This window comes from Myotis davidii, unplaced genomic scaffold (assembly GCF_000327345.1).
Source record: "Myotis davidii unplaced genomic scaffold, ASM32734v1 scaffold18, whole genome shotgun sequence".
NCBI lineage: Eukaryota > Metazoa > Chordata > Mammalia > Chiroptera > Vespertilionidae > Myotis > Myotis davidii.
The window spans coordinates 6,360,887-6,372,669 of NW_006292696.1; the positions used below are offsets into that span (position 1 = coordinate 6,360,887).

General features: G+C 42.1%; 1 protein-coding gene across 1 annotated transcript; it reads right to left on the bottom strand.

Annotated features, from left to right (window-relative positions):
* Positions 1-3,818: 3,818 nt before the first annotated feature.
* On the bottom strand, positions 3,819-9,916 carry MED7 (mediator complex subunit 7). The gene is made up of 2 exons (XM_006766295.2): positions 9,835-9,916; positions 3,819-4,962 (listed from the first exon to the last, which is right to left on the bottom strand). The coding sequence occupies exon 2, from the start codon at positions 4,943-4,945 to the stop codon at positions 4,244-4,246; it is 702 nt and encodes a 233-aa protein (XP_006766358.1). The 5' UTR covers positions 4,946-4,962; positions 9,835-9,916; the 3' UTR covers positions 3,819-4,243.
* Between the last annotated feature and the right edge of the window lie 1,867 nt (positions 9,917-11,783).

Consider the following 11,783-nt stretch of genomic DNA (forward strand, 5'->3'; position numbering starts at 1 on the left):
ACTTGTTGAATAAAAAGCTCAGTATTATAAACAGAACCTCTGAATTTCCTCATCTTTGCCCCTCCTCTGCCACCTGGCTACAGCTACAAAACTTATGGTAAGAGTGCCACTTACTGTTAGATTCATTACATTGCAATTTGAAACCAGTTCTTCAATCTTTGATTCTAAATGCCAAACACAAAAGGCAAATGACTTAGCAGAATTGTTGACTTTTGATAGTTTACTAAGTACCATAAATGATGCTACGTGCTTTGTAGCCATAAAACCACAAAACTGACCCTGTTTCTTAAAGTGGAGATGATACATAGGTATTTCCTTGAAATACACAGAGAAGTCTAAGACATAAATGCCTTAACACGTCCAATTCCCACGTACAAATCTCTTCCTCAGTCCAGAATCATGTAGTATCTATGGACTTTATATGGTAAAAATGTTGGATTCTACTCTTGGTTCCACTACTTATTACCTATTACTTATTAACTGTCTGATGCAGTAGAGAGGTGGTAAAGTATGGAGGTTAAGTGCTTTGGCTTTTTTCCCCCCTCTTTTTTTTAAAAATGTTTTTATTGATTTTAGAGAGCGAGGGAGAGGGATAGGTAGAAACATTGATGAGATAGAAACATCAATTGGCTGCCTCCTACACGCCCTCTATTGGGGATCGAGCTCAAAATACAGGCATGTACCATGACCTCTTGGTTCATGGGTTGATGCTCGACCATTGAGCCACACCAGCTGGACTGCTTTGGCTTTGAAAGTAGAAATTTTCAATCCTGGCTCTGCCACTGTCTTGGTAACCTTGGGTAAATTACATAACCTCTCAGAGCAATTGATTCCTCATCTGTAATATGAGTATAAAAAATCATGATTTCATTGGGTTGTTGTGAGGATAAAACGACTATGTAGTTATTAGAACAGTGTCGACAAAGGCCTATATATGTTTGCTATTGACTTTCCATCAGATTTAGGATAAAACAAACTCCTTCCCTTGGCCTTTTAAATCCTGTAATCTGCTCTATATCTGCTTCTCTAGCTCCACCTCCTCCCTATGTTGTGGCAATAGTAACCTTTCTCATCCAATTCATGCCACCTTTTTATTTCCTCATGAGACCCTTGCACTTGCTATTTCCAGTTACTTCAGGACCTACTGTTAAGCAGGATAGATAGCTGCTAGGGCAGGAGGGGAAGAGAGGAAGGAAAGGGGGAGTTTATCTCACCCACTGAGCAAAGAAGTCAGCAGACTTGGGACTTGCCAAGATAAAATTGTCAGATGTTCTCATAAATTCTGGGAAAAGCCACAACAATATAACAGGGGGACCTTGAAATCTAGTCTGCTGCCCAAGATGTCAGCGAGGGGAAACTTGAAACCTATAGGGGAGAGAGAAACATCAATGTGAGAGAGACCCATCTATTGGTTGCCTCCCACACACCCCCAAGTAGGGGTGGGGATCAAACCCCTTGACCAAGAATCAAACACTAAACCAGTGGTTCTCAACCTTCCTAATGCCGCAACCCTTTAATACAGTTCCTCGTGTTGTGGTGACCAACCATAACATTATTTTCGTTGCTACTTCATAACTGTAATTTTGCTACTGTTATGAATCATAATGTAAATACCTGATATGCAGGATGTATTTTCATTGTTACAAATCGAACATAATTAAAGCATAGTGATTAACCACAGAAACAGTATGTAATTATATGTGTGTTTTCCCATGGTCTTAGGCGACCCTTGTGAAAGGGTCGTTCGACCCCAAAGGGGTCGTGACCCACAGGTTGAGAACCGCTGCACTAGACCAATGTGTAAGCTGACACTTTAACAGTGAGCCACACTGGCCAAGACCATATAAGTTTTTAAACTTATAACTATCAGATCTTGCACTACTTTATACCATTGAAATAGTTCACATCAAAATTCTTTTAAAAAGACCTACAAAATCAGATCCTCTCAAAGTCAGAATTTAAGATTGCTAATGGAATTTAAATCCCTTAATCCTCTCCCCAAACACACAAATTCATATACAAATTATGTCATAACTCTTATAACAATGTGATTCAATTAGGTTTCTTTTCCTTGCATGGATTTGCAAAAGAGCCAAAAATTGGCTTTGTACCTTCTTAGCCCAACATCCTTAAGATTATAAAAGGGTTGAGGGGAAATAACAAGATTTCTTTTGAGAGCTGCTCAAGTGTTATGCAATGTCTAGCTTGCTCCCCCAGAAGGGAATGAGGGGAATACCCCTTCGCCTTCATTGTAAACTTAAGACTGGCCTGTGTCCTCTGGAGCCCAACGATCCACACCAAATACATGTCAGAAAAAAAAAAAAAAGTGGCCGGTCTACTTGGGAACAGCCTACACTCCAAAGATTTCTAAAGAGGATGAATGTTTCATGTATCGAATTGACCTGTGGTCACTTTAAACTGGTTTTTGCCAGCTTTAGAGCTGAAGACCTTAAAAGAGTAAGAATGGTATATTGGAAACTGGGGACTGAGAGAATTATCAAAAGTGTACATCTGGGAAAAGGCATTACCTTTATCGGTGATTCTTTTTTTAAAAAATGTATTTTATTGATTTTTTACAGAGAGGAAGGGAGAAAGATAGTTAGAAACATTGATCAGAGAGAAACATCGATCAGCCGCCTCCTGTACATCCCCCACTAGGGGTGTGCCCGCAACCAAGGTACATGCCCTTGACCGGAATCGAACCTGGGACCCTTAAGTCCGCAGGCCGACACTCTATCCACTGAGCCAAGCCGGCCAGGGCTCAGTGATTCTTTTTTTTATTTTTTATTAGTGATTCTTAAATCTTGATTATTTGCACCACAATCATCCGAGGGCTTATTAAATCACAGCATGTTGTATACCACTGCTGGAGTTTGATTTAGTAGGTCTAGAGTGAGGCAAGAGAACTTGCATTTCTAACAGGGTCCCCAGTAATGCTAATGTTCCTAGTCCAAGGTTACACTTTGAGAACCACTGGCCTACATTAAGAGAAAGGCCAGCAGAGAACCTCAGATACAAGGCAGACTCTTCACCAAGACTTTGGTGGAGGAGAGGTTAGAGGGAAGAGAAGAGAAATACAGAAATAAAATCTGTGATCAAAACAGGTGACTTCTTGCTCAGATAGTCAAATCAGCTGGATTGGGGTGGGGGGTTAATGAAAGGAGGGCCTAGTCCTCAGTCATTCAAGGGCCCAAACTAACTGAACCTTTATCTTCAAAATGGTAAAATTATGCTGGCCATCTAACCAGAAGAGAATGGAGGACCCAAAGTTATCCTGGGTGTGGCCATCCACCCAACAGATAAGAACAGAATGGAGGATTGTGCAAGAAAATTTTTATGGGGCAGGCCTGAATTTTTACCCTCATATTCCACTGCTAAGAACTTAATCACATAGCCTTACACACATGCAAGGGGAGTGAGGAAATATAGTCCCTGGCAGGGCAGCCTTCTCTCAGCACCGTATCTCAGGGGAGATACAATCTCCAGTGAACATCTAACAGTCTCTGCCACCAAACTCCCTTTCCATATCAGGCTTCCAGCTTTAAACAAGTACAAACTGAATTTTAAAGGAAATGTACAATTAATTACATAAACATTTTAATTACTAAAATGGTTGCAACTAAAAGTGATCAAAGGACTTATTATCTGATTGACTAAAAAAGGATAGGGCCAAGACTGTTCGACATAGTGTACTTACAGGAGCAGTCGAGAGGAAAAATTGCTATTTTATAACTCTATGGGGTTCTTCTCTTTTAACATGTTACAATACTTTTTTAGAGAGTAGGCAAATTTTTAAGTAAAATATAAAGATTTCACAATTTCATATTTATACTACTTGATATCCTTTATTTATCATTCTTTTTTTTTTTAACACCAAGCAACCTACAGGGCTGCTGCTTCTATCAATCATTCTTAAAGCAAATAACAAGTCTACGTTCCAAGGATGGAAATTTGCTATTACTGAGGATTATCTTCAATGTTTAGTGCAACTTCAAAAACAGGAATATTCCACACAACAGCAGCACTTTGCTTTTTAAGTTGATTACTCTTAATGCAGTCACACTCATTGCCTATGCTTGCCATAAAATGAAATTACTGCCTGTGACATCTCATAATTGATAAAGTTGGAGAGTGAAGCTGTTTACATAACTCCTAGTTATATCTCTTTTAAGACTCTCCGAGAGCAAATGAACTAATATATGATGCTATTTACTGAAAGGAAAAAATAAAAACAAAAAACTCTTTATGGTCTTTCATTCATTTCATCAATTAGAACGCACAAGGCAGCATCTTTCTCTATAATCTGGTCTTTCCGATGACCTGAATTTTCTCTTTCTTGTTCATTCTGTCCAGTACAATTGTTGCTATCATCAGCATCCATTGGTTCAGTTTTCACTCTTATCCCTGCTTCTGAATGAGGCAAATCATCAGGCAAAGAAGCCAAGCAATTTTGAATCATCTCAATGACTCTTTCCAGATGCTTCTGAAACCGCTCAGCTGTTTCAAGGCGTTGACGTTTCTGCACCTCCATCATGACCCTGAGGGTCTCTCTTGCTTGGTGAGGTCGGTATTCATTTATGAGATGATGAACATGTACAAAAAGCAGCTTAAGATCTTCCAGTTTCTCTTCTCGTTTTATACTCCCAGGGCTCCTTATCAAGATATCTAAGAGGTCTAAGAAATTAATAAGGATAGACATGTTCAGTTTTCTCAGTTCTTTCTTGTGATCAAACTGCATAGGATGAAGCCGTTCGATGCCCTGACTTTCTAAAGGGCGGATGATGAGATCATCACACTGGAACTGGTTGCCAAACATCATATAACTGTCTTTTATTGGAGGCGGAGGCTTGGGAGCTAGTCCTTCCTGAATATTTTCATCTGTATACTCCTTGATGTATTGCATCGGAGGTGGTGGAAGGGCACTCACTTGCTGTGGCTCACCCATTGTGGAAGATCAAGAACCTATAGAAATAGACCAAAGATTTAGAGTACCTCTACAAAACAAACCTGTCACACTGGGTGACTAGAGACAGAATATTTTTCTTTTTCCGCCCTAGCAGTTGGGGGCCCAGAACAAAATGATCTCCTTGGTTTCTAAAACTAACATTTACAACAGGGAAAGGCTATGATCCTTTTCTATTTATCCAAGTACTTTCCTTCTCCACTTAATACTTTCAGCGGCACAACAAAATATGCTGCAGTATATTTTCATCTATAAAGAAAATTGTGCTCATTTAGACTGATCTTATCAGGTTTTCAAGATATAATATACTGGAGGCAGTTTTATACTGGAATTTGTGAAGTTCTAAGGACGGCTATGGAACATTCCTGAGTTTCCACCAAGCCACAGTGGCAGAGAGAATGTTGCTGAGAATCAATGAGTCAGTAGCGTTTATTATCTGTATCAGTATCTGATTTGTCTCCCCAAACAGACAATAAGCTCCATAAAGGGAAAAATTTTGTCTATCGTAGTTCTCGCTGTGTCCACAGCCTTGCACACAGAAGCTTCATAAATATTTGTTGAGCAGCTTCATCCATTTCAAGAGGGCTCCAAATCAAAGAGAACTTGGAAGTAGGTACAAACATCCTTAATGTGTGTTCATTCTTTCATATATTTGTTAATATATGACAATGAGTATCCAGGGATGATAATTATGATAATAGATAATATCTGAGTGCAAACTATATACCAGACACTATTCTAAATACTTTTCTCATGGTTGTGAGAAATCCGAGAAAAGAAAGGTGCTCTTTCCATTTTAGAGATGAAATAAGTGGTTGAACCATTTGTGTAAAGTCACAGAGTAAGTAGTAGAGGATGGATCCAGAGTCTAAAGATCTCAATACATTACACTATACTACCTTTCAAGGATAAATAAAAACCACTACCTCCATCCAACTGCTGCTTACAATCTACCAAAGAAATAACTACATGTTTTAAGACTACTACAAAAGACCAACAGATCTGACTACCAAAAATAAATATAACACAACAGAATGGTGGTTACCAGAGAGAAAGGAGGGTGGGGAAAGGACAACAAGGATAAAGGTTCAAATACATAGAGACTAGACTTTGGGTGGAAGGCACACAATGGAGTAAAATTATGAGGATGTACACCTGAAACTTACATAATGTTATGGCCAATGTCACACCAATAAATTTAATAAAAATAAATCTAAAAATTCGATTTAGCAAAGTATAAGCAAAATAACAGGCAATCTCATTTTTCTGGGATATAAATGCTTGCAAGCGAACAAAGGGCAAAAACTAGAAATTTTTATTTTTCAAAAACATTATTTTCTGACTCCATTTCCCAGGAGCACCATGACTTCAGGAATTGCCTGTCTTGTTCACAATTCTACCAAGCTGCACTCAAACAATGCCTAAAAGGTGGTAGGTCCTCTATAAAGGTCCATTGAGTGAATCTCTTTAAAAAAAAAACTACATTAAAGAAGAATATAGGCAGAAGATGACAAAGAAAATGCAATTGTTAATAAAGTTTGGATGCCCTGACCAGGTAGCTCAGTTGGGGTTAAAGTCATCCTGACATGCTAAGGTTGCAGGTTCAATCCCCAGTCAGGGCACATACAAAAATCAACCAATGAATGCAAAAGTAAGTGGAACACAAATCAACACTCCTCTTTCTCTCCCAAAGTCAATAAATTTAAAAAATTTAAATATAAACAAATAAAAAAAATTCAGGCTAATACACTTTGTTTTAAGATGTTATTAATTTATAGAGAGAGGGGAAGGGAGAGGAATAGAGAGATAGAAACATCAATGAGGGAAACATCATCCATTGGCTGCCTCCTGCATGACCCCTGCAATCCCGGCCCGGCATGTGCCCTGACTGGGAATTCAGCCGGTGAGTTAGGCCTTCCTGAATATTTGGTTCATGGGTCAATGCTCAACCACTGAGCAACACCAGCCAGCCCAGGCTAATACACTTTTTAAACCAATTTCTTAAAAGGAGACTTTTCATCTAACAAACCATCAAGATGTCAAATATTCCATATAATCAACAAATAGAACACCTTCTATGTGGCAGACCTTGGATTCCAGCAGACATCACACTCTCCTTTTCAGTGTCTGCAGAATGGGCATCCTAATTTTAGAAGCAGATGTTTAGCTATCCCGGCCCTTCAGGGAAGTTTCTGGGGTGGAGAGCATCCATTCACCTCAGCTCTCACAGAAGTCGCCTTCATGACCAACACCAGGTAACGCTCTTAGGTGGTAGGCCAGCACCCCCCACCCCCTCAGATAATGTGGGAAATTCTCATACACAACTGATAGGAAAGGAAACAAGTACATATTTGGAATTTTATTTGGCAGTATCAAAAAGTTTAATACTGATATTCTTTGAACCAATAATTCTATTTATAGAAATTTATCCTATAAAATTGGTACAAGTACACCCAAAAAAAATGCCTAAGTTTAATGCAGCCCTGTTTGAAAAGAGCAGGAAAAGTTGGAATTAATACATGATTTCATAGATGAGGGCTGTATAAGGTAGTCTATATAATACAATACAGCCATTAAAGAAAAAGGAATGAAAGCGCATGGGAGGAGGTTATAAACACTATGTACTCTTTCACTAAGTTACAAACTTAGGACAGCTGCAAACAGTTACAATCAACCCTTTAAAACATTTTAACAGCCCTGCTGGATTTGGCTCAATGGATAGAGCATTGGCTTGCAGACTAAAGGGCTCAATTCTGGGCAAGAGCACATGCCACGGTTATGGGTTCAATCCCCAGTGGGGGGTGTGCAGGAGGCAGCCGATCAATGTTTCTCTCTCATCATTGACATTTCTATCTCTCCTTTCCTCTCTGAAATCAATAAAAAAATATTTTTTAATAAAAAAATAAAAACAAAAAAAGTTTCAACATAAATTAAGACTTATAGAAACACTAGAGGCCCAGTGCACAGATTCGTGCACCAGTGGAGTCCCTCAGCCTGGCCTGCGGGAATCAGCCAAAACCAGCCCTCCAACATCCTGAGGGATCCTGAATTGCAAGAGGGTGGTTCTCAGGTGACACACCCTGGAATCAGGCTCCCTCCTCTCTGGTTCTCAGAGGTCTGCCACTGTCAGAGGTCTGCCACTGGTGGTCAGTACGCATCATAGCTACCGGTCAGACGGTCGAAAGGCCGGATGGTCGCTTAGGTGTTTAAATGTGTAGAAGATTTATGAATAGTAGAAAGAACATTCCATATTCTTGTTGTTAATCCTCACCGGAGGATATTTTTCCCATTGATTTTGAGAGAGAGCGGAAGGTGGTGGTGGGGGTGGCGGGGAGACGTCCATTGGTTGTCTCCATTGGAGCTGGGGACTGAACCTGCAACCCAGATACCTGCCCTTGATCAGGAATTGAACCTGTGACCCTTCCTGCACTGGTGGACGTCCTAACCATTGAGCCCACTGGCCTGGGCAAATGTTCCACATTCTTCACACAGATTCTCCAAATTTTAACATTTCCCCTCACTTGCCTTATTGGTCTCTCATCTCTTTACCCCCTAATACTGCAGTGCATACCCGCAAAACAAGAATTTTCTCTTACTAACGACATCATTACCAGAATCAGAGAAGTGGCATTGATCTGGTACTTCAAAACAATATTTTTAGATATATTTTTATTGATGTCAGAGAGGAAGGGAGAGGGAGAGAGAGAAACATCCATGATGACAGAGAATCATTGATCAGCAGCCTTCTACACGCCCCCCACTGGGAATCGAGCTGGCAACCGGGGCATGTGCCCTTGAACGGAATCGGACCCGGGACCCTTCAGTCCGCAGGCCCACGCTCTGCCCACGGAGCGACACTGGCCAGGACTCAAAATAAATGTTAACCAGCCCACGTTTCACCCACGCAAGCCTTTCCGGCTGTGAGTCCGGGGTGTGCTTCCCTGCACCCTGCGCATTCCTCAATTTTTAAGTCGCCATTTTCCAAAAGCCAACTTCGCTGAGGCGCCACAGTTTTCTCTCCGCTCTCACTTAATCTGAGGTAAGTCCTATCACTAACTTCACGTTCTGGGTCCGGACCCCAAGTCTCCATGAGGGGAAGCAGGACCTCGTCTCCTCCCTCGGTCCTCTGAGCCGCCCGCACCAGCTCTTCAGTCAGGACACCCTACCAGGGACCCCGACATCCTAGGAGATGAGGCGGATTTACCCATCACTTCCTAGACCAGTGGTTCTCAACCTTCCTAACGCGCGACCCTTTAATTCAGTTCCTCCTGTTGTGGTCCTGTGAAAGGGTCGGTGGACCCCCACAGGGGCCGCGACCCACAGGTTGAGAACCGCTGCCCTAGACGCACCCTTTCATAGCCATGGAGGTCGTTCCTGCCCCCAATGCCAGGCCGCAGCCACACGGACCGCTTCCTCTACCGCACAGGTGGCTGCAGCGGGTAGTTTCACCACCTCTCAGGGGCGTCTCGGGGCCACGGGGCTCGGGATCCACCTTCCCCCCGCACCCCCCAAGTCCTGAAGTCCAGCCATTTCAGGGCTGTGCCCCTCGGGAGGTCGGGTGGGGACGCTGTTCTCACTTTACAGAGGCCGGAGTCGCCAGAGGGCTGGCCAAGGCCACCCCGGTTCTGTCCCCCAACCTGCAGCCCGGCCTGGCCTCCCCACACGGATGAAGGCACCCCCAGCCCGCCGGACGGTCCACCCGGGCTCCGCGCGCGGCCGGGAAGCCACGCCAGGGGCCGCGCTGAGGGAGCGAGCGCGCCCCGCCCCAGGCCCCCCCACACTCCACTCCCAGCCTGCCCCGGCGAAGCCGCGGGGTCCCGGGAAGAGAAAAGCGTGGGGAACCGAGCCCCAAACCGCCGCCGCCCACTCACCTCAAAACTGCGTTTACTCTGGTAACGGCCTCTCCCACGGCTGGCGAAACTCAACTTCCGGGAAGAAGTCGATGATGCTGTCTCTTTATTGGCTGAAACAGCTGTTCTTTATCCGAGACTTGTCCCGCCTCACACCGCTGGCTCGCTAGTGCGCCTGCGCATAACTTTTCTCCCGGACCTTCCCGCCCCCTCTCTTTTCCGCCCTCCCATCTTCCTGCAATTTGGTGGCTTCGTCGCCAGGGGGCGTTAAAAGTGGGATAGTACCTCTACTTTCTGCCCCTAAAAGTAGCGGCTGGTAGCGGCCTTTCGTGTTTGTTTGTTTTTTAACGCTTAAAATTAAACAAGGCATCTATCAACATGCCTTCCATAAAGGTTAGAAAATAAGGATAAGCAGATATTTTTTAAAGTTATGTCGACTCTAACCCCACCGTCAAAAATAAATTTTTAAAAAATGAGATTGGATTTTATATACTATTTAAATGTATTTTTTCAAAATCGGAAATATTTGTGACCATGATTGGAAATGAATAATATACTCCTAATTTCCATTTCTTCACCATCCACTGACTTTTTTTTTTATTTAGAAATTCAGAGATATCTATTCTATTCCCAGGCAGCAAATTAACAGAAAAGAAATCAGACGTAAAGATTTTTTTGAAAGGTTATTTTCATTGGAAGTGTCACAAATTTCTAAATTCGTGGGCTGCTTATGAGAGCATGGTGCACTCAAAAGGAAAGATTGTTATTCTGATAAAAAGTTCTCAAATTTACCTCATTAAAATAAGATTCTTTGATTTCATTTTCAAAAACTTCTTATGGAGCATTCGAAATGTTGATAGGTCGCTGCCACCAACTCTCATAGTTTGCTGGCAGAAATAAAACATGATTCAGCCTCTTTAGAAAACTGCCTGATGCTTTCTTATGTAGTTAACCATGTAACGATTACAGGGCCCAGCAATTCCATTTCTATGCAGTTACTGAAAACATATGTCCATATAAAGACGTGTATATGGATGTTTATAGGACTGAAAATAGCCCAAATGTCCATCAACTGGTGAATGAGTAAATGAATTATGGTACCTCCGTACAATGGAATATGCCTCATTTGTAAACAGGGACACGCCCTTGATACATTCAACAACACTGATGGACCTCAAAAGTTTTATGCTAAGACAAAAAAAGAAGCCAGACATGAATGAAAGTCTATATGTTGTCAGATTCTATTTGTATGACACCCTGAAAAAGACAAAATTTTGCACATGCACAGCCATCAGATCACTGGTTACAAGGGACCAGGGTTAAAGGGAGAAGAAGGAACACAGAGGGGGCAGAAAAGAATTAATTTGGGGTGATGAAAATATTCTATATGTTAATTCTGGTGGTGGTGGTGGTTATATGGAAGTACATATTCATCAAAACTCATAGAACCATACACCTGATGTTCATTTTACTGTATATAAATTATACCCCAATAAATCTATCCTTTAAAAAAAATTCTGTGGTGCCCTGGCCGCTTTTGCTCAGTGGTTAGAGCGTCGGTCTGCAGACAGAAATGTTTCCAGTTCGATTTCCGGTCAAGGGCGTGTATCTCAGTTGCAGGTTTGATCCCCAGCCTCTGTAGGGCCACATGCGGGAGGCGACCAACCAATGTGTGTCTTTCACATCGATGTCTCGCTCTCTCTCTCTCTCTCTCTCTCTCTCCCTCCCTCTCCTCCCTCTCCTCCCTCCCTTTCACTCTCTAATCAATGGAAAAAATCAAGTGAGGATTAACCAAAAAATAAAAAAAATAAATCTGTGGTTAATCTTTTCATTTTCTTAACAGTTTCTTCTTTTATGGTTCATATGCTTCTTGTGTCCTAGCCAAGACATCTTTGCCTAACACATGGTCACGAAGATTTCCCCTTGTGTTTTCTTCTAAACCAGCCGTGGGCAAACCTACGGCCCGCGGG

What these genes read in the sequence shown, in the direction of transcription:
- MED7 (XM_006766295.2), bottom strand. Translation starts at nt 4,945, where the DNA reads ATGGGTGAGCCACAGCAAGTGAGTGCCCTTCCACCACCTCCGATGCAA.